At 49.5% G+C, this 21911-nt stretch overlaps 1 protein-coding gene across 1 annotated transcript in view; it reads right to left on the bottom strand.

Annotated features, from left to right (window-relative positions):
* LOC128730354 (glypican-6) overlaps positions 1 to 21837 on the bottom strand; it is a 50863-nt gene extending 29026 nt beyond the window's left edge. Inside the window, exon 1 of the mRNA XM_053823402.1 lies at positions 21603 to 21837. Within this exon, the coding sequence (XP_053679377.1) occupies positions 21603 to 21837 (235 nt within the window). The remainder of the gene's footprint in view (positions 1 to 21602) is intronic.
* Between the last annotated feature and the right edge of the window lie 74 nt (positions 21838 to 21911).

Below are 21911 nucleotides of genomic sequence, written 5' to 3'. Positions count from 1 at the left end.
ACGCCAAGGATGTGTTGATTTGATAGAAACAAACAAAACACATGGCAACATACGATACTAATTACTACAAGCTTGTTCCTGCATCGATCGATGCACACGCACCGCCTTGGGCCATTTCAGGACATTCGCTATGCAGCTAGCAAATACCGCACATTTTTCACATAATTCCTCTCTCTCTCTCTCGTACTTTGTTTCGTCGTCTGTCATATTACCGGGGACTGATTTTTCACCAGTATGGCAACTCGGGCAAATGAAAAAGGCACGTCGTCACCAGCCACGACGACCGCTTGGCTCGCACACATCCTGTGGAAAAGACAAACCGCTCCTCGTGTTCCTCGCACTCCCGCACGTCCTCCCTAGCCCACACCAAACACCATTACCACCCACTCGAGACGAGGGCAAACTGCAGTCGCACGAGAACGGCCAAGAATGCAGCTTTGGGCCCGAGAACCCACCATCCGGCAGCGCGGCGTCTAGTGCGAGAGTGCATTTTGTTTGCGAATTTCCAGCTCCTTCCTGCTGCCTGCAGCCAGGGCGAAAAGGTGTACATTGCAGTTTTTATTCCCTTTCCGGTGCATCATGGCCCACGAGGAACTGCATCTGCATCAGGTGCGATTCCGCACTCGACGGTGGCAGTGCCGTTTCGTAACGGCCGTAGAGCTGCAGTTCGCGATATCGTTCGTTTCTGCTGTGCATCTTAGTGCAACCGTCTCCTTCCTCATCGTATGTGTGTGGGTCGTGCCGGTTGTGTGCGCACGTACGTGTAATGCTGCACCACACACTTTTGTTTGGCCACCCCGCGGGGTCGAACCGTGAGGTCCCCACTCGTTTAATTCGTTCGCTTTCTTTGTGCAGCCGTTTCTCATGCGATCCTCTCCAGCTGAATCAATGTTCGTTTCGCACGAACCCAGCGAGAGATGCATGGGAGCAAGGAAACGAGAATCCACATTCCTTGCTGCTTCTCGCTGCTGGGGACTTATTTTTCCTGATCCCGAATGTTGCACGCGAAAAGTAAAGCAGCACGGGAAGGAGAGAAAAAACACACACACACACACACACACGCCTGTGTGCTTTTTGCGCGAGGTTTTTGGCTTCCCGATTGCGAGGATATAAGGGTAGGTTTATATGCTTTTATTTTCGCTGCTACGTCGTGTGCATCAAAATGCTGTTTCTTCCCCCCACTTTTTTGTTTAATTCACTGCTGTTTATTTTATAATTTGTTCATTTTGGGCTCATTTACTTGCCCCGCGAATGCCCCAGGATAGTGGCCACTAAAGGCGGCAAGAATTGATGCTCCAGCGCTGAATGGTGAAACACGCAAAGGTGAGCGATCCGCATGGAGAGACAGCAGTGCTGTTTGTGGTGACGCAACCGGATTTGCAAAAGGATCCCCTCAATGCCCACGACGAAGGCGATAGCAAGCAGCAGGACTGGGCAACACATTAGCGAAGAAAAGCGAACGAATTGTGGAAACCACCGGAAAAGGAGTGGACGTGAAGAAGCATACATTCCTTATGCGATTCCCTTCTGGCCGATGGGAGCCAAATGCAACGCTGCCCAATGAGCTTATGTGCCCGTGCATGTGTCCTTAGGCTCCACGATGACCAGGTTGCACTCAGAAACGAAGAACCTCATCGCATGGGCTGCGGGTGGCCCTTGTGTATCAACGTTACGAACAGCTCAGAAATGTGCATGCCGATCGCATACGTTGCCGGGCCCTTCGTGCATGAAAAGTGGCTCATATTTCTATCACCAAACCTCAGACGCAAACGGGGGCTTTGGTCCAACCGGACTGACCAACCAGTGCGAGGGGTTTGCTGCAAAATGTGCGTCCTGTTCCCACGATGATTGCAATCTCGAAATTTGCCCACACGACCGAACATCCTTTGCGTAAGAAAGCAAGCGACCACGAGCCAGGGATTTGGGTAGTTCGTTTGTTCGTCTCTCGAGAAGGGTTCAATTCGACAACAGGAGAAGATATTAAATTACCATACACCTTCCGAAATTTCTGTTTCTTGCAATGCAATGCTCTCTTTAAGGTCACTGCGGAAAATCATCACTTCATCTCTGTGTGCGTGGTTACCTGGAAAGATAAAAAGAAAAACAAAAATAATTAGTTGACGTTGCTGGGAAAACGATGCAAGTATTTGTTATCAGAAGTTTTTGGTCTTACACCAATGTAAACGAATAAAATGGGGTTCCATTTGTATCACACCAAAACCCTCGATGAAAGCGGAACAGTGAGTTATGCGTTTGATGTGCAAAGGCGCTTGCTTACCGATCGCGATAGAACGCACATGTCAAGCAGTTTGACTAATGAGCCAAACCACAAACGACCTAACCCGACCGGTGACACGCTATCAACAGCGTGTTGTGGGTTTGGAAAGCAAGACCAAAAAAAACATGGACACCTCACAGAAAGCACTACTGACCCGGTGGGCAAATGTGACGACGCGCGGAGCTAATCTAGAGCGGTTGGTGAGCTCATCATCAATTTCCCATTACCCGAGCGTCGGCCGACAATTATTATGCGTTCCGTAATCAGCTCCACGTCCAAAATGGTAGCCTATCAATCATTAGTCATCGCCACAGTGTGACTTACGCTCGTGACCATGACGACGCCAAACTTCGATAACTCTTCGAACGGTTTCGTTGACAGCCGCGCTTTTTTTTCGGGCAGGCGGTTCGAAAATGCAAGCGGATTCTTTTCCGTCATAGTTGTCGTCGAATTTTCTCCGATAACGCACACATACTACCCACACATACCCATTGTATCAAAGAGCGTTTCGTTAAGAGACTCATCACGAGTCGAATCGAGAATTAAAGCACGATTTGATTTGGTTTTATCAAACGCTTTTCAAATATCGCCAGCATGCGAAAATCGATGCGAATGACCTTTACGCGGAATGATGCGCTTAATCATTTAATCACGCATGTGCGCCCTTCTTTCGCCCAACTTTACCCTTTCTCTGCCTGTCTTGCATACCCAAATTAGCACTAAATTAGACGTCCATCGGGGTCCCAGCAGCGCAGCAGCGCGGACGTGAATTGAAAGGTATGCGCTCCCTCGTTCGTTTATTTATCGATGCAGCCGAAAAGTAAGATAAATCATTTAATACGATCGTGTAAACAAAATGGACGTGGCTCGAGCGTGCGTGCGGCCATCGGCCGTTCGGGCGAAACAACGCGCCCCGTGTGGCATCATAGCCGTCGGGGGTTGGTGCAATAAATTAACACATCCAAGCTGGCCAGTGTTTCGCGTTTTTAGTGCTCCCGCGAAATGGGTTTGCAAATTTTCGCTCTCCCCCCGTTGCTTTATCGCGGGGGGCTTAGTTTTGGGAGTCCGTGGCGGGGGGGTGCCATTTTTGTTGTTCTTATTGTTCTGCTCTTCAGCCAAGGCCAAGACGATCGCTTGGTTCCACTCCACCGGCAGGCTCACGTCCTCGCATCGTGATCACCCCAAACACTTCGCACGTTTCGATCATCAGCTGACGTCAGCGCGGTCAGCATTTTTCGCAACATCCAGCAGAGCGTGTGGCAGCAACAGCATTGTGGAAGAAGAACTTCCACACTTTAGGACCTCAGCTTCTCAGCAAGCCCACTCGGAAAAGAATGCAAACCCAGCGCCGCTCAGGAAGGCAGGCTTTTTTTGGGGATGAACTTTACCAAAGCTAAGGGTTTGCTGCTTCCCTTGGGTGTAATCCTTATAGCAGGCAAGCAAAAAAAAAAGCACACCAGCAAATCGCCAATGCCCTAGAGACATTGTAAGACTTGGTTACTTGGTGCCGCGTTTGCGAGGCGAGCACGAGAAGCTGTTGTTTATTTGTCGCTAGCAGCGCACAGGCACAGGGCGGTCAGAAGAAAGCATCCGGCACGCTGGGGAGGGAAGCCATAAGCTATCGAAATTTATGACGACTGCGAAATTGCAAATGAATCGATCCACGTTTCCGCCGCCGGGCTGGGAATGCGTGTGCGCAGGCTCTTTTTTTTGCTCTCCTCTCCCTTATTTTGTTTCTTCATCTCGCAGCGCTGACCGCTCGAGACGGCGGGGAGGTGGAAGGTGGGCGCGGAGGGGGGGGGGGTGGGTGGGGGGGTTAAAAAATAATCAAACTGCTCACCCTGGCCGATGTCGGTGTTCTTCTTCCTCTTCAGCTAAACCCGCACAGTTCAGCAATCAGCGCCCGATTATGGTGAGAAGAGATCGCATCGAAGCGATATCCTTTCGAGCAGAGCTTGCGGATGTGGCTCAGCTCGCAGGAATGTCTTAATTCTCGTTCCTCCTTCGCCCTCGGTGGCTCGCACACGAGGGAAGGAGGGTAATTTTCTTCTTCCCCATTCCACACCCATCCAAAAACCCACCGAACCCCCGTGAGGCTCTCCCGCCACAAATGACTCATTCAAATTCGAATTCGTTCTCCATTTTCCCGCTGCCTCGGGACCGTTCGATCGTTCTCGCGAAGGGAACGGGTTTCAACGGCTGACCACGGAACTCTTCCATCTCTTCCACCCGGAACCGGCGGTATTTGGTTGGCTTTTGTGTGTGTGTGTGTGCGCACGCACGCACGCAGGCCGAGATGTTTGGATTAGAATTAATTTTAGAAGCTTCCTCCAGAGCGATTGGAACGCGCCGTGAAATGGCAGCGCGCGCGCGCGTGTAACGCATCGCATCGATTCGCTGCAGAGTCGGTTCGAGCTCATGACCGCTTCATTGCCTACACGAATGAGCAAACGGGGGGGGGGGGGGGGGCGGCCAGTGAAGGGACGCGATCAGATGGTGGCCCTTTTGCTTCACACGGGGTGGGGGTTTATTTCGATCCTGCCCCGGCCGGATTCGATTCGGAAGCGGGCGGAAAATCGCGAGAACAGCGAGACAGCGGAAAACAAAACATCATCATCATGCCGATGGAAATCGGCCCTGTTGCTTTGAAGCAGGGGGGAAAAGAGCTAAAGTAAGAGGAAAGAAAGAGAGAGATAAAGCAAGAAACAAAAATAAAAGCACAGGTACAAACAGACTCCGCACCGGAAGTGCTTTCCCCTCGCGATCTCTCGCTCGATCGTAAAAATAGTTCGATTTCGACTTCAACGACCCGGTGGGTGGTGGAACCCCAATGGAAGGAAAACATACACCCACCCACACATACACACCCACAGGACGGCTCGCAAAGAAAAGAAATGTGGTGCGAAAAAAAAAAAGCAAACCTTTCGCGAAGTGGAATGTCGATTATAAACGCAAAAGCGTATGCAAACAAAAATGCACCCACGCACCGAGGGAGCGAAATTCGCACACGTGATATATTTCATCACACCAACTTCTCCACAAGCAAGCAAAACGATCGCTTGCACTCGAACGGATGTTAAGGAAATTCCAACCGATTGCCAGAAAATCGCAGCGTGTGGCCTCAAACTTCGGCCGTAAACAGAGCGTCTTCATGTTGGCCCCATCTTTTCCACGTGGAACTTCTCACTCGCAATGGCGCATGTGTTTTTTTTTTGTGTGTTGTGTGCACGAACGCCACCACCAACAACTGCTCACCCCTGTCCTGACTCCACGGCACGGCTAGGCCGCTTGAGAGTGACGAGATAATAATCGAACGAACCACAAACACACACACACAAATCGAGATTCAATTACCGGCCGAAACATTTGAATTCCTGGCTCGAACGGACGCCACTTGGGGTGGCTAAATCGACAGGAAGTATAATTACTTAATTCAACACAGCCTCCTCCCACGGTGTGCCCCTCGCGTCTACGCTTGGTGGAGCCTAGAATTAAAGTAAAAAGATCCCTCTCTCTCTCTCTCTCTCCACATCACGCATCCCGCCTTCCTGGCCGATTGGTATTAACGCTGGCGATGGATTTCGCAAAACGTGCACACACTGCGCGACGTGATAGTGGCGGGTGTGTAGTTAAACAGGCTATAATTATCTCGTTCTATTTCACCGGTGGGGCCCAAAGTCTGAGGATAAAGTGCCGCCTGCCGGAGGATACGATGGGGAGGAACAAAGTGGATAAAAACGCTCGCGAAACGAACCCCATTGGGGGGGTTGGAATTTGGCAAACGCCGAAAAGAAGTGGCCACGAAGAAACAAAAAGGCAACACCAAAACGAAGAATTGCCAAGCGAAACTACTCCCGTCGAAGGATGGATTTTTGTCTGTCTTTCGCAAGGAGTTTTGGTTGGGTGAGTGCTTTCGATGCGCGAATGTGCCCCCATCGGAATGTGGACCCCAGCGGTGGTGAGGGTAGCGGGAAAAGTGGGTGAATGTAGGAGCACCCCTTTTTAGCCGTCCGTACGAATGGATTGAAACATGAGCAACCCACAAAAAAGGGATACGTGTGCAGGTCTCGGGACATGGGTTTTGGTGCGTCATCTTCGGGGTTCCTATGGCTTATTTCCACTCCCACACACACACACACAGCCGGTGGGAAACGCGCAGGCAGGATGTGGAGAAGTACAAGATGTGGCTAGAAAGAACCATCCTCGCGGGAACGGAAATTTGCCTAGCAATGTGTGGCCAGCGAACAACTGCTGACTAATGTGAGAAACCTGAGAATGCGGCGTTCGATGCCGGGAAGCTGGGTGGAAAATACCCTTTCCACCACCTCCCCCAAAACCCTCTAAAACTATGGCCCCTTCCGGTGGGTATCAGAAATGCTTCTCGCAGTAGGAGAAAGAACCGGCGATAAGTCCGGCGATAAGTATCGCCCAACGCGCTATTAAATGGTCTCGTATCAAGCCGCGAGCTGGCTCCAGGTGAACGATGAAGCGAAGCCGAAGTGTTTCAACAAACAAACGCCCGGCGTGGAAGAAAAAGAAATGATTAAAATTGTAATCGGCCGCGATTCCAATTAGCGGCAAAGCTAGGGTCTAAGGTTTGCTTTCTTATCAAGAACACAGGAATTTCCCGAAAGGGTGGTGGTGTGTGAATGATCGTGCATGGAAAAGCAAAAGATACACACTCCTCGAGCTGGTGAAAAATCAGCAATATTGGGCCAATGGGAATGAACTCTCGGATGCAAGCTTTTTCTTAGCACCATCCGTTCGATCGAAAGATCAGATCCCAGGATCGGCACACGCGCCTTTCGTTGCTTTCGGTGAATGGTCAAAAGCTTTAGAGGCTCTTTCTCGCGAGTTTGTCTCGAAAACCGGGTCCCGCGAAAGCGGTACTCGAATTCCATCGACGCTTTGCCGGCTTTAGGGGTAAACGTGGGTTGCGAATGAGGCGGCGCCAGTCACCAAACCCACCACCCCCGGATATGCAGAGTAAAGTAAAGTAAAGAAGCTAATGATACGATGAACGAAAAAAAAAAATCGGAGATATGGTAAGCGAAGGAATTTGGCATCACTCGCTGCGAAACTTCGCTCGCCAGTGGTCAACCTTCGCCACCTTCTTAAGGGGGTGATTTTGCACGGGTGAGAGATCGCCGGGCGTCCTGAGGGAGGTTTTGTTTCTTCGTTTCGCAGCTCTTTCATCTCGGCTTGCTTTGCTTCGTTCTCAGGTTTCAGCGTGCTTTTAGAACGCGAGAGAACTATCCCGCACTCTCGATGGGAAAGTGAAGTTGCAAAAAAAAAAACCCTACCCACACTAACACGCGCGCGAGCGCGTGATGCTTGCGAATAAAATTCGCAAACTCACACACAACTCCCGAACCAGAGGGCCAACATTCCTTTCCAGCTTCCCGGTGAAATAAAAAAAAAACCCCTCCAATCCAACGGAATGAAATAAACGAACAATAAAATGTGGCACACGATGAGTTGGCTAACTGAAAGGGTGCACACCGCCAAAAAGAGTCTCCGCCGCGTGTAGGGAGGACGAAAGAGAGTGAGAAAGATAGAACGGGGATAGAAAAAAAGAGCACAAGAAAGCCAACCCGTGGCAAAAAGAATCGCAATCTCGGCTCATCGGCACCCTTTGGAAGAAAATTAACACGGATTTTCAACACAACCGGCGGGTGTTGTGTGGTTTGGGTAATTTTTTTCTCTCTCTCTCTGCCAATCCGATCGTGTTCGCAACGCAAACATAAGCCTTTACCGAGGTCCTTTCAGCCTCCAGGGTGGGCCGAACCGTGACTGACGAGTGCCTTCTCGCTGCGTTCCATGTCAAACCAGCGAAAAAGGACGCATGATCGCCGTCAGATGGAAAATGCCTTCCCGCAGTGTGCCGTCGTCTCCGTATTAGCGATGATTTTGGGCGCTTTTTTCAATTTTACATTCCTACATTTTTTTCCCACCCGATCACAAACAAAACGGGCATCCGAAAGCTGATTGCTCTCATCCCCCGGTCGGGACAGCCCCGCATTAGGAGCCTTTTCTGCTCAAGTGCCAGGATTCATTATCCAATTTTCACGATTTTCACCAGCACCGGAAATGGACGATTCATTCGTCACTTCCGGCGGTTACCGGGCACGATTCGGGTGCGCTTTTGCAGGACGAAAAGGGCCACCACACTAAAAGGGCCACCCTCCTTCGCTACCGTCCCGTGGGCTCATCATCCCTTCCGGGCCAGCAGTTAAAAAACAAACTGTAAATTTTCAAAAACACCTCCGCGCAAGCAAATCGCTCGTCCTTTCCGTCCGTGGTTGGATTTCCAGCGATGTTGGCCGAAAGCGCTGGTGGCGCCTCGTACTTTGCGTGTCTCGACGCTTTCCCGGGTTATTATTATTATCTGTGTTTTTTTTTCTTTCATTCGTTCATTCGCCCGTTCGCTGCAGTGACCATACATCTCTTCAGGAGCGCCATTACCCGGCAGTGCTCCTGTCATTATTGCCTGTTGGTTTCATTCCATCCCGGTCCGATCGATGGAAACAAGAGAAGAAAAAAAAACTGTCGGAACTTGAATGAAATCCGCGCGCTCGCGGGTCGCTTCCTTCGAGCGAGATAAAAACCACCCAACGGACGATTGCTAGAAAGGGACACAATCACCAAGATCGGCTGCAAATGAATGATGAGATTCCCGTCCGGCGAGAGATGAATGCGACCGGTCGAGGTGATGCTGGTGCGCGTGAAAGATAGTGGGTGCGATACCGCCCGAGGGAAGCGCGGTGGTGGGCAGATCGGCAAGAATTGGAGGTGAAAACATCGGGAAGAAAAAGGAGAAAATCCAAACAGCCACTCGCACACACCAACACCAACGCTGCGTGGCCAGTCGTCCAGGAGTGCATTCACACGCTTTTTTTTGTTCGTGGTGAATGGTAGGACGGATCGAGGCAAACAGAAAAAAAAACGCTAGAGAGAAAGGGAGAGAGAAAAAGGGCCAGAACATTGACCATTTCGGTGGCGTCAACGGCGTCTGAGGACGGGAGCATTCCGGCGAGGCGCGCTCTGTGAAGCATAATTTTCCCACATGCAGTTTTTGGACGCTTTTGGCCCAACTGTTGCGCTCATTCGGTGCATGTTTGCATGTTCGATCGTGCGTCGACTCGTTGGGTTTGCTTGTTTTCATTATCCTCCGTGCGTGTCGGTCGACACACACACCTTTTCTAGCGGGCAATTGCGTAACAGGAAATGCACAAACATCAAACGGCAACAAAAAAAGCAACATAAGCTACAGCACCGTGATGCACTTTGGTGAAATTATCTGTTTCACGCCGAACTCGAAAGCAACACAACCGAACGTAATAATTAGGGCCGAATGAAAGGTGAAGAAAAAAAAAAGCCAACGAGCGAACTAATTTTATGGTACTCGGGCTCCGGTCTTTTTTATGTCCTTGTTTGCTTTGGCTAAACTTCCTTTTTCCTTTCGCTTGGTCCGCCGCTAGATTCCTGGGCGGTTTTTCCTGGCTGACACGTTGTGCCGTAGGAGAGCCCGGCTGGTCCAGGCCTGGCACCGTTGCGAGACGTTTGACGAGGGCATGTAAATTCCTGAAACCGGCCCATAAAACGGATGCGAGAGAAAACAAAGCAACACAACCTGCAACCCTTGTCCAAGGTGCCGGTGGGGAGGAGGAAGGGATGGGAAGGAGGAAATCGGACCGGTCCGGACCGGAGTATCACCTGCCGCGTTTACCGGGTGGTAAAAAAGAAATTAAAATAAAATATATAAAAAAACGAAAGAAAAAAAAAACGGCAGCTTATGAAAACGCAGCCACGAAAACAAACGGGCGACGAAAGCGAGTGCAGGGTGCAGTGGCGAAGGACTTTGTCTCGAAATTCGTCCAGAGAATGGACACACACACACCCACACACACTCACACAAATGCACTTGATAAATGAAGGTAAAATGCAGGCATCGCGCGCGGACTGGCTCGAGCATCGGAATGCGACTGCGGTCTTGTGTGAAGGACCTCTTGGCGAGTAGCATATGATGGGTGCACAAAGGACCATAAAGGACCTTCAGTTAAGGGTGAATTTGTGATTCGCCGCTAGATTCCTTCGCTCCTTCCTGGCAAGGGACGGCGACCAAGGGCTATTAGGTCAGCCGGTGCCCTTTCGTGTCAGCGGATACACGCGCGCGGACGTTTTGTTGAATGAAAAATGCTATCAATAGAGATTCTTCGTTCCGTGGCTGTGTGTCCTTCCGAATTAATGACTCCCATCTGGCACCCTTAGCCATCGGTTCATTCGTTAAACCACTTGAGAACCTGGGAAGCATCATTAGATCACCATTTACAATAGAAAAAGAATAAACGCCGTGACTCCGCGCGGGAATTTTCTTCATTTATTGAAAAGCTCTCTAAAAGGATCTCGTGGAAAATCGAACTCCACTAACCGCAGCTCATTAATCTCGCGTTACTTGATGTTTTCCAGACATGTCCTGGAAGCGGAAATCGTTTTCATCGCGTTCGCATCAATTGACCAACGTCCGGACAACAGCGTGTCGAAGCGTCCACTGGAGCTTTAATTTTATCATGCCAGTTTGCAGCCAAAAGCTGAACAAACGGAAGATGAAGAGTTTAGATAGCCCACCACGAGTCCGGGTCGTCCTGCTGGTCGGCCGGGAAACCGAAATCACCGGAACCCAACGGGAGACGGGATGCCGACACCGGGCGACGATCGGGAAGACGAAAAGGAGATACCCCTTGTGAAACGCCGATTCCAATCATCGCCCAGAATGGGCCCAGTTGAAGGAGATGGACTGCTTCCACATATATTATGGAGAGAGAAAAAAAAAATCTGAAATGAAAGCAAGAAACACGCCGAAAGAACAACGGCTCGCAGGAGACCTCGGCGGAACATCAAGGAGGAGAGTAACACACACACACACGCACACACGCACACACACAGGCACACAAAAGCAAACGGAGAAAAAGTGAGCAAAATGATTGTAAACCAAACGCGAGGAATGCCGCCCATAAGAAACCAACCGGACCAACCAAACCGTCCCATATTCCCGTGGTCAAAACCCAGCGCTTCTCACACAACACCCAAAACGGCAAGCCACAACCGGGCACCAACACCAACTAACGGAAGCAGGTTGCGCAGATTCCGTTCCGTGATTCAACCGGCCGGTGTCCTTTTGCCGGCCATGCTCTAGAGAAGTTGCACAGCCGCGAGATGCGCATGCGAGAGTCCAAGCATGTTTTTGTGCTTTTCTCGTGTGTTGCTCTTTCTTCCTGCCGTCGTTTCGGCGAGCTCGTGGGCTCGGGGAAAAAATGTCCCTTTTTAACGGACCGCCACGTCCCAGGGCACTGTGTCTCGGATGTTTTCGGTCAATTTTGGTGTTTAGCAAAGCGCCAACCGATCGGGACAACAAAAGGGCCAACGGCCGACGTGGTCGAGGTCGGGAGCGGGTGAAAATTAAGAGACTCGACATGTTTATGCCCGTTTCCAGCGTTGCACAATGGTGGCGGGGGTGGTGTGTCTCGGTGCAGGATGCAACAAGGGTAAAGGGGAACAGTCAAGTAAACTGGTTTTCGGAATTCCAACCGAACCCGCGTCCATTCATGGTAACGGAGCGATATCACAGGGCGCAACCTGGCACACCGACCGTGTGGGTTTGATGAAAGAATTTAAACTTTCTCCGACAAGAGCAGGACGGAGTTCGTTCTTGTTCCGTTGCCGTGTGCATGGGGCGCGGTTTTGAACCACCGAGAAAAAAAAACGCTGCCCTTTATGTAACATATGTAACAAAAACAAAGCTTTGGCTTTAAACGCGAGCGAACGCACGAAAAGCCACAAGAGGGAGAAAAATATGACACGCGCGATATATATTCTTCAAATTATGTAATTAATTTTAATTACAATTTGCTTTTAATAAACGCATTAGCGGCTCGATGGCTTGGCGGGGGATGCGTAAGAATGGATGGGCGCGAAAGAAAAGAAACGAATGATAGAAAACCACCCAAACGATCTCGCGCTCACGGTCGATTATGTTTCTCGTTTTTCCTTTGCGTTCGAAACATTAGCATAATCCCCCCGGGCTGCTTGATATTTCGGTACTCCTGCATTGGATTACACGCGTTCGATCCTGGGAAGCTTTCACCCTCGAGGATAGGATTAAGTTTCCACCCGAAAGCCGAACGGCTTGGTCAGCGAAACAGAACTTTGAAACCACACGGAGGCTCTCTACGAGCTGGCAATGGAGAAGCGTAGCCACTTTGAAAGCGCGACCAACTAAGGGGCTAAGGCGCAACAGATACGGTGGTTCACCTCCCGATCGACGTGCTCTGGCACACACGGTCGTTTATGGTCGTCATCGATCGATCTAATGTGATCTCATTTTTCATCCCAACGAACCGACCGCAAGGAAACAACGACGACGACGACGACGACGAATTGACCCTTTTCTTGGCACTTATGCGCCCGAGACTGCGTGAGACCTCTGCGTGTGCCTGAGAGAACCCGAAACGGGCGAATTTGTAGCTTGTAGAGAGGCAACTTGGAAAACACGCAACGAAAAACACACGCGCGGCGGCCCGTATTGGTTTGGAAAAGGTCCCGTGTCACACCGTCGCAGAATGGAAACAAATCTGCCGAATGAACACGGGGAGGACTTTTAGCCGAGCGATAAGGCGAAGGATTAGGAAGACAGAGCTACAAAGCAATAGCGGAAAAAGAACGAAATAAATATACGCTCACCGGAGCCGATACGATGGTGGGAATAAATAATACTCCTCAGAGCAACCTGACGATCCCGAAAGGCTACTTTCACGCGACATCTTAAGACGCCGTGTTACGGTGAGTTAATCTGAAAGATTTCTGACCTTTCGGAAGGCAATCGATTCCCCGGTCTGATGGTCGGTTGATGGCGTAATGTGATTGGGGGGCTTTTTTTTATTTGTGTGTGTTTTCATTCGTGCGTTACTATAAAGTTATTCATTCCGGATGGATTTCGGCATTTTCGGGAACCAACGATAGGGTTTTCCCTCGGGCTGGCACAGTTATCGGAGTGAGCGGATGAATAGCATTTGTCAAACAAATCGATACCGTAAGGAAACGCGGAGTGAAAGTAAATTTATTTTTCCCCACAGAAGACTACGCAAACAGAACACCCAATCTTGTGTACTTTCCAAAACACTGCCGCGAAGGATGGTGCGCAGATGCTGAAAGCAAAACCGACCGGGCCCGGGAGGGGAATCCTGTCGCAGATGTTGGACGGGCGGGATTTAACGGGGAGATTTATAGACGATTGCAAAAGGCCGCCACGAGCAGCATGTGCATGGTAAGGGATTAGAGAAAAGCGAGGGAGAAAGGACACGCGCTCCTGAAACACATTGCTTACGAGGGTTCCGAAGAAATAGAGGTATAAACAATGTCAGACGGTTATTGCAAATATGGTTTTGATTTGTTGGTTTTGAAGATCTCCGAGAAAAAGAAACAGTTACGACGAAATCTAACCCCCTAGCAGCAGCTTGAGTCCTTCGCGATAAGCACGTGCTTGCAGTCGGTGTTGGTGTTGGTAGATAAATTTGGACGAGTTTTGTGAGCAGCGCTGCAGGTTCCCAATTTCATTTTTTTTTGTGCTCTCAAAAGCCACCACTTAAGCCAGAGACTGTCAGGTGAGGTTGTAAAGCCACTGATTAACTTATCGCTTAATTACCGCAATTATTCGCACCGTCAACTTGGCGAATGCGTTCGCGGTACCGCAATCGTTCCACCCATTATCTGTGTGATATGGTAAATCTTTCAAAGCGTGACAGCAGCCCCAAATATTTGGCTTGGCAAGAGTGGTTAAAAATACTCTGGAAGGCTCTATGGCGTGGCGTTATCTTTCACGGGTATCTCAGGGCCGAAGAGTCGTCCCGTGATATTTTCACTTTCCGTTGCTTCGATGGAGCCAAACAAGCATTCCGTGGCCCGGATAAATCTACTTACGAACGCAAGATTCGTTTCTTTGACGTCTTGCACACATTGTAGCGTTCGACTCGAACAAGAACTCGGTCCTTTTTATTACGATCCAAGATGCGTACAAGCTCGTGCGCAATAAAAACGGCACAAACACAAAAAAGTAGCCACAAATGTGCGCCTGCACGCAAAATGTTGCCATGAAATTTGCATAGATCAACCAACGCAGCATGTGCGATCGTGCGATCGGTCTCCCACTACGATGGAGTGAAAATGGCACACAAAAAAAGTACATACATAAATCCACGACTTAGGCCTGGCATGGATTACAGCCCAGAGCTTGAGCTGCGATCGTTTGGGACCCACATGCTGGCCTCGCGTTTTGTTTATGTTGAAAGAGTTCATTGTTTAGACTTCCAGTCTCTCGACGGCGCGTTAGGACGCGTTCAACCTAGGACTTGAACAAGGGCTAACGGTAGGAAATGGCGTTGCATGGCTCCAGCACGACCAATGGTCAACCCCTTTCGCCAGTGTAGTTGGCTTTGGAGCCACTGTAACTGCTCTGTAGCTGCTGGCATCCAAACGGAGTGCTGAATCTCCACGGCCACTGGTTGTTGACACAATTTTTCGAACCCTGCGCACATTCGATGCTACCATGCTGTATCTGTCCATCTAAGCTTCAAGTCAGCCGTGGCGAAGTTGAAGCACGGACTCAGTTGTTTTTTGAGCACTTTAGATAAACGCAACCCTCCCAACAAGTAGCTCGTGAGAGATGGCAGACGGCAGCGGCGACGTTAATCTTCGTGGCTCGTGAGGCTCTGGACGAAATGCCAGCGGACTTCGAAGGCGTTGCGAACCGTTTTCCATCGCCCGCTAAACGGTTGAACGTGCGACGGGAAAATAACAAACCACGGCGGCTTTCTTTGGCGCGAAAATTCTTGCCCCCTGGACGGGCGCCAGATGAAGTGGTGCATGATGGCGGTTCGATCGAGCCACGGGCGAAGAAAGGGATAGTCGGGTGAACCTTTGAACGAGCGGCAAGGCAAGCACCCTCAGGATTAGAGAAGGAAATGACCGGCCAGGGGTTTCATTACCGATTCCCTATAGTTTCCCTCATCCACAATCACGGTGGCAAATGGTGATTGGCCATTGCGGTTGCTTTTTCAGTTGCAAGCGCCACAAACAGCATCATGTTTTGTCTAAGACTAGCCGGAGAATTTAGCACTTGCGATTCCCCGATGTAAAGCGCTCTGACCTTATGATAACTGGGAGAGTATGACGAGAACGTTATCTTCGTTGTCGAAATTCGCACATCGAATCAAGCTAAAGGGTTTTTGTTTATAAAAATACACAAATTCTTCCCGTAATGTGGCGTAAACCTGGCAGCCGGAAGCCATGACCCAGATTAATCTACTTGCGAGTGGAAGATTAATTTCATCAGTGTTCTACCATACCGCAAAAAGGCACGTTGACATAATTCGTTGTTTTTCATGCGACCCGCAATGCGTACAAAATCACATGCGATTATAACGCGTAAGAAGACTGACCTAATGATAATCGAAAGACTACAACGTGGCGTTATCGTCAATGAATGCCTGTTCGTCGAGGAACTTTAGCATAACTCTATCCCATTTGCGTAATATTTAATACACCAATGCTGATCTTTTAAAGAAGCAACAACAGAACATACGTTTCCAATTAACCGTGGGCATGTAACCGGATTAGAGTGTTTCCTGCACGGCCACTTCGTTGGGTAGGCAATTTTGTAATTATGTTGCTCTTTTGTTTCGGGGCGCTGTTAACATGACCATCCTCTCCATGTTTTGTCTGAGGTTTACTCGGTGCTTTTAACGCTTGCGATTTCCCTTTTGCTAGGGCACGCTGGCCTTTTGATAACATCAGCTGTAATGGCATCGACGGTAAACTGTTTCATCAACAATTAGTTGACCCATAAGGGACTGACAGCAAATGGTCAGACCGGACGGCACTACCTGATCAATCGAGACCATCAGGGTTAAGTATGTTTCGGAGAAACAAGAACATGTATGAACAAATTAGGGGAAGGTTGGCTTTTAGAAGAAAAAATCTTGAAACGATTCGTTCAAATGAAATCTCATTTGACATTTTACGATAAATCTCATTTCAGGGTAACACAAATCCGCTACTTCAAACAGAAATGTGCACTATACACAACGCCGTTTGAATCGTTTTTCATCACTGCTTGATGGTGGATATATGCGCAAACAAGGTGGTATAGTTTACTTTGAACAACTTTCTGCATAATTCAGAAGCCTTCAGCAGTCGGAACGCCAGCATTTCAGGCGAACAGGCAGAAACAAAAAAAAAGCTTAACAAATCACGGCAACATCAAGCTAACCGACTAACACACATCCCAATGGTGCTAATGGTGATTGTTGAAAGGCATTGTGAGTAGCACAAAAAAAAAGCCTTTAAAAAGAGTCACAAGGAAAGACTCCAAACAACACCATTGCCATCTGCAGCTTACACCTCACGAGGCAAATATACAACATCCGACGAGAATTTCAATCACGCGATGGCGTCTCTCGGGAAGTGACTTTTCCGACTGGAAACTGAATGCTGTTTCACTATCCTGTGTATGCATTTTTCTTTCATTTCCCTTTCCGAGCGTGGAAAACACAGGACGAAACCGTAACAGGATGGGCCGAAGGTGTCAATGGTGGAGGCTGGGGAAAGCTTTTCGCAACCCCGACTACTTTAGCATACCAAAACCCCCTAGAGTGGCTCTGGAGGTGACAGCAAAAAAGGGCTTCACTTTTCCTTCACTCTCGTTCTCTCTCTCTCTCTCGTTCTCTTTCATACCACTCCCGTGGCTGTGTGTTCTTGATGCTGTTTATTTTCCTCCTGCCATGTTTGTGCTACATTTTTGTCGCCATCCCATTCCCCCGCCGGCTGTTGTCGCCATTTCCGCCGTCCGGAATGCAGCGAACATGTTGGCGCAGGTAGACGGCCAGGTACGTCCGCGCATCCTTGGCTGCAACTGCATCCGAGGGCGAAAATGTAGGTGAAAATTGGTTGTGAAACAGGTACCGCCGGTGGGGTAGGATGCGAGAAGGGCCAGGCAGTCAGTGAGAAAAAGGAGCTTGTTTCATAATCCCTCGCGGGACTCCTTCTCGTTCTCACGCGTGTTCCTTCAAACTTCGTACACGTCCAGTCGACTCGCCTGATGCACCTTTCTTCGTCTTTCGCCCGGTGGGCGGCGGACTGCCCGTGTTGGCATTGGTTCCGATGTGAAATGTTTCAAGGATTTGTATGCTGTGATTATTATGTTCTACAACAGCATACCAACGCATCGTCCCACACACTTCGGCTGTCTCTCGCTCTCTCTCTATCACACCCATTTGTGCTCGATATCGCTAGCACTGGCACTGGCCAGCTTCATCAATACGAAACCTAGCCGGATAGCGAGCGAGAAGGCGCCTTCACCTCCGCTGTTGAAATCACTCGAGAATAGGCGAAGAAAAGAAGCGTATGTTTTTATATCTGCTTTTTTTCCCTTGCTCCTGCCACGCCACAATAGAGTAGAAACGAGGTGAAGTGAAAAGGCAAATACGTTCCACACAAAAGCGGAAAAGAAAGAAGCCCTCTTCAGGGGCCGGCGGATAGTGATGATGATGATGATGATGATGATGGAACGTACCCCCGTCGGTTTCCCAACTCCCGCTCGCGATCCCAAAAACCGAAGGAATGGGTTTTCAAAAATCACTCCCAACCGGGCCACAGCATACCTTAAAGCTTCGCCAACCATCCGCAGCATCCAGCCAAACAGCCCTTCGCCGGCTTCAGTAGGCCTCGGTGTTCTTTTCTTTTTTATTGGCCATCGGCCAAGGACTCCGGGCAGGGCAGCGAGGCGGTGGTAAGGTGGAGGAAAACAAAATACAGAACCAACGGACGCTGAAGGGACAAAGTCCACCGTGCTGGTATAGGAGCGAACGCGAACGTCCAGATGAAGTGGTAAATCTCTTAATTATTATTTTTAGCTACCACCACAACCACCACCTATGGCTAGGCGGCTTCGGCGGTAGGCATGGCAACGGTGGAGTTAATCTGTTCTCCCACAGCCACTCCAACCACACGGTGAAAAAAGGAAATCCAGCACGGTTCGGTTGCGTCAAGTAGTAAAACTTTTTTATCACTTTGATCGACCGGATGCAGCGTCAACGGCGAAAAGCGGGCCGCAATGGCCATACAACACTTTGTCGTCGAGGGTCCTTCACTCGCGAGCCGTTTGATGTTTAACGGGAAAAAGGGGATTTTGCGGAAGCGAACCGTGCGTGGGGGAAGGGCAACCGAGCAACTGGGGCAGAAAAGCTCGCGCAGAAAGGAAAAGCGTACGGGTGGAGCGAAAATGCCGAATCTTTGTGGTGGTTGTTGTATGAAAGTGTCGCTTTCCCTGGTTGGAGTTTCATATCAAAAAGGGTCTTTTTTTTATTCGCGTTTTGCGTACGAATGGGTTTGCTTGAACTGGGTCAGGATGCGGCATCGGACGGATGGCTTTCACGCGCCGTTGAAAGCCGCACACGGACAGGAAGATTGTCATTAGTGTCCTTGCAATGGAGAGAAGAAGATAAAATCGTCCCTTTGCGCTAAGCGCTTGACAAAGGTACAAAAAACACATGAGCTGATACATCCCGGGAGGATTAGGCCCAGCGGCCGTAATTTGTCGATGCATCGCATCGAGTCATGACGAGTCCTTTTAGACCACCATTAATGCTTTTTAACTTTCATTAAAGGACCCATCACGGTTAGGGGTTTGAGTGTAGCAAACAATTTGGGCAGCTTAGCCATCCATTCTTTACGGAAAAGGCCAGAGATGTTGGAAATGACGACGTAATTGTTAAGCGTTCAACAATGTGCAGTGAAAGGATCCAAACGAACAAACTCAAATGCAGACTCGCAGAGGCTGAGATTTTGGAAATATCCCTAATTTCCTTGAGATAATCTTTTCATTTTTTCTCAAATGTTAGACGTATACTTGAGAAAATTCGGGACATGTTCGACAATTTACAGCTAATCCGACAGGAAGGATTTAATTGTTTAAGCATGTGGGAGTACTAGAATAATAATAAATCGTTTGATACAACGTACTTTAAACAGAGATGCTTAGCTATCCGGGACGTAAAATATTCCGCAAATGACAGTTATATCTGATTTAATTCGGCGAAAATTCATATTCTATATCCGAACATCGGAGTTAGATCCCCACCAGTTCGTAGAAGTGATTAGTCATGGATCGTAGTAAGCCATGGCACAGTGTGCCCACGAAATGAGCCTTAAAATATGACAACTTCTTCGTCGTCATACTGGCGTGGTAAACCCGATAGAGTAGCAATCGATTTTCGGTTAACGGCTCTAGTCCTGTGGACGATTTCTTTTCCTCGCCACCACCCCACACAGTTGCGGGTGTATCGAATTTCAACCGAACAACCGCCCCAAGCAGAAGAGCATGCGTTTTGCGGGCTTCCCGAAAATAACATTTTAACGGGTCGATTTACGTTACTAAAACCCTGACCGCTAGCGAGGAGAACGGGAATAAAAAAATGAATGCTTTATACCATGGCTCCTGAATTCATGAAGGGCAAGATTGCTTAGCTTCGGTCGCCAGAGTTATGTTTATGGGTTTAGATACCGGAAAAAAGGTGTAGCTAATCGAAAGCGAAAAATACGTTGATCACCCTAGCCTAAATGGCACAACATGGCATTCGTGGCTCCGTTAACAGAGAAGGGTCTACATGAGTATTGCGATTTTGCGTGCCCTCGGGAGAACAAAGAACACAAACAACCGAACTAAACATCCTTAACCATCGGTAAATTTGCACACAGGCGGTAACAATAAAAAAAAAACTACCTCAGGAAAGTTGATACACAATCGATCACCGATCGATTTTTTACCACTAGTTGCGGGATTCCGGCGCATGTCTCGGCGTGACGGTGGGAGCGAAAGATTGAATTTTCGGGCACGAAAAGTCACACAAAAAATGTGAGTAAATTACTTTCCGTAAATCCGCAGGGCGGCCGTCGAAAAGTTTCAGATTACGGGCAAGCTTGCCGGTTTTCATATCTCATCTTACAGCCAGCCTCCGTTCGGTGGCGGTTGCTCCGTTGGGCGATTAATAGTTAATCGAGTTCATTACGTACCTGAGCACCAGCAAAGGGCATAACTTTGTCGTCGTCGCCCTTTGGCATCGTGCAAGAGATCAAGCCGTAGGCCTGAGAAGAAGACCCACCGAGATGACGGCAGTCAGTCAAAGCTCGCGACAGTCGCTCGTCGTGGGACTAGAACCAATCTAAGCATCTCCCGCCATTTTCCCGCACACCGGATTCCGGTTACGATCCACTTGAGTGAGCAAATAGCTGCCGGCGAAGTCATTTAGTGACTCGTGACATTTTGCGGTTTCGCATCAAAGGCGAGACACGATGATGCCATTCCCGGGTTCTTTACATCAAAAAGCGCTCATTTTTCGTATGAAAAGGTGAGCGAAAAAAAAGCCCCTAAGGACACAAGCGTGGGGAGGTTTCTTGACCCGGTGTTTGCACGGTTGTTGTATTCCGCACACGAAACAACGACATCGCTACCGTGTCACCGTGCCGCCGCCGTCCGGTGGTTTATGATTTGCGTTCGAGCACTTGGGCGGCTCGCGGAGGAAACGCATTCTAATGGCCATACGAAATGAGCCGCACGGTCCTTCCAGAATATCGAATGACGCTGATGAGGACCCGTGCGTTTATGCTCGGGAAGCTGGTCGGTTGCGGCATAAATCACTCGCCTTTTTTTCTCGGGAATTAATGCAACGCCACCCCCACACTTGAGCGTGAGCGTACGTGACACGCATGGACAACCGAGTATCATTGGGCAACCGAGTAGGAAACCCGCAGAACGTGTGCATCGATCAACAACCTTCAAGCCGGCAAGTGAATGGGCTGTTTGGGTCAGGTTGGGCATCAATTATTGTACAACACGCCCAAAGAGGCGCTCCACCGGTACCGCACAATGCGCTTTTTGCTCACCCCGCATAAACAACACACGATGACATATTTTGACTGTCATCGTCGGGAATGTCAACGGCTGTCCTGGGGTCCTTCTCTACCGCCAACCCTACAGCAATCGGTAGGCCAATGTTCAAAGTACGGGAAGAGTGGCGTAACGTTCCCAAGCGCGATAAGATAAACGTCAGCTCGATCGATACGGGACGGTGGAGAAGTTGATCAGAGCGTTCCCTGGGGCCTGTTCCAGGCTGAATGGGGCACAGCAACACTCACCAACAGGTCAGTTGAAGTTGTTGCTACCGTAGCGTGCCCTGGGTGAGTTTATGAGTGTGATTAATGCAACCGTTCTCACCTGGAAGTGGATCAATCGGCATATCGACCGAATCGACGCCTCGTTGCTTCAGGATCGGATGAACCGCGAGACAGGAAGTTCGTCGGTGACCAGCATCCGCCGAGGAGGCACTGTTGGCCACACCACTGTTGGCCGGAAAGGATGGCGATGGGATGGCACTGGCATTGGCCAGACCACCACCACCCACCAACACACTGGCGAGAAACACGCACGCAAGCAACAAGTTGGAGGCCATCCTGGCCGGCATAGGAGCGAACTTTTTCATCGTCCGTCGTCGACTCGCCGCATGGCTGTGTGTCGAGGACATCT

This window comes from Anopheles nili, chromosome 2 (genome assembly GCF_943737925.1).
Source record: "Anopheles nili chromosome 2, idAnoNiliSN_F5_01, whole genome shotgun sequence".
NCBI classification, from domain to species: domain Eukaryota; kingdom Metazoa; phylum Arthropoda; class Insecta; order Diptera; family Culicidae; genus Anopheles; species Anopheles nili.
The sequence above is the reverse complement of the archived record's forward strand: the minus strand, read 5'-3'. Positions and strand labels throughout refer to the sequence as shown.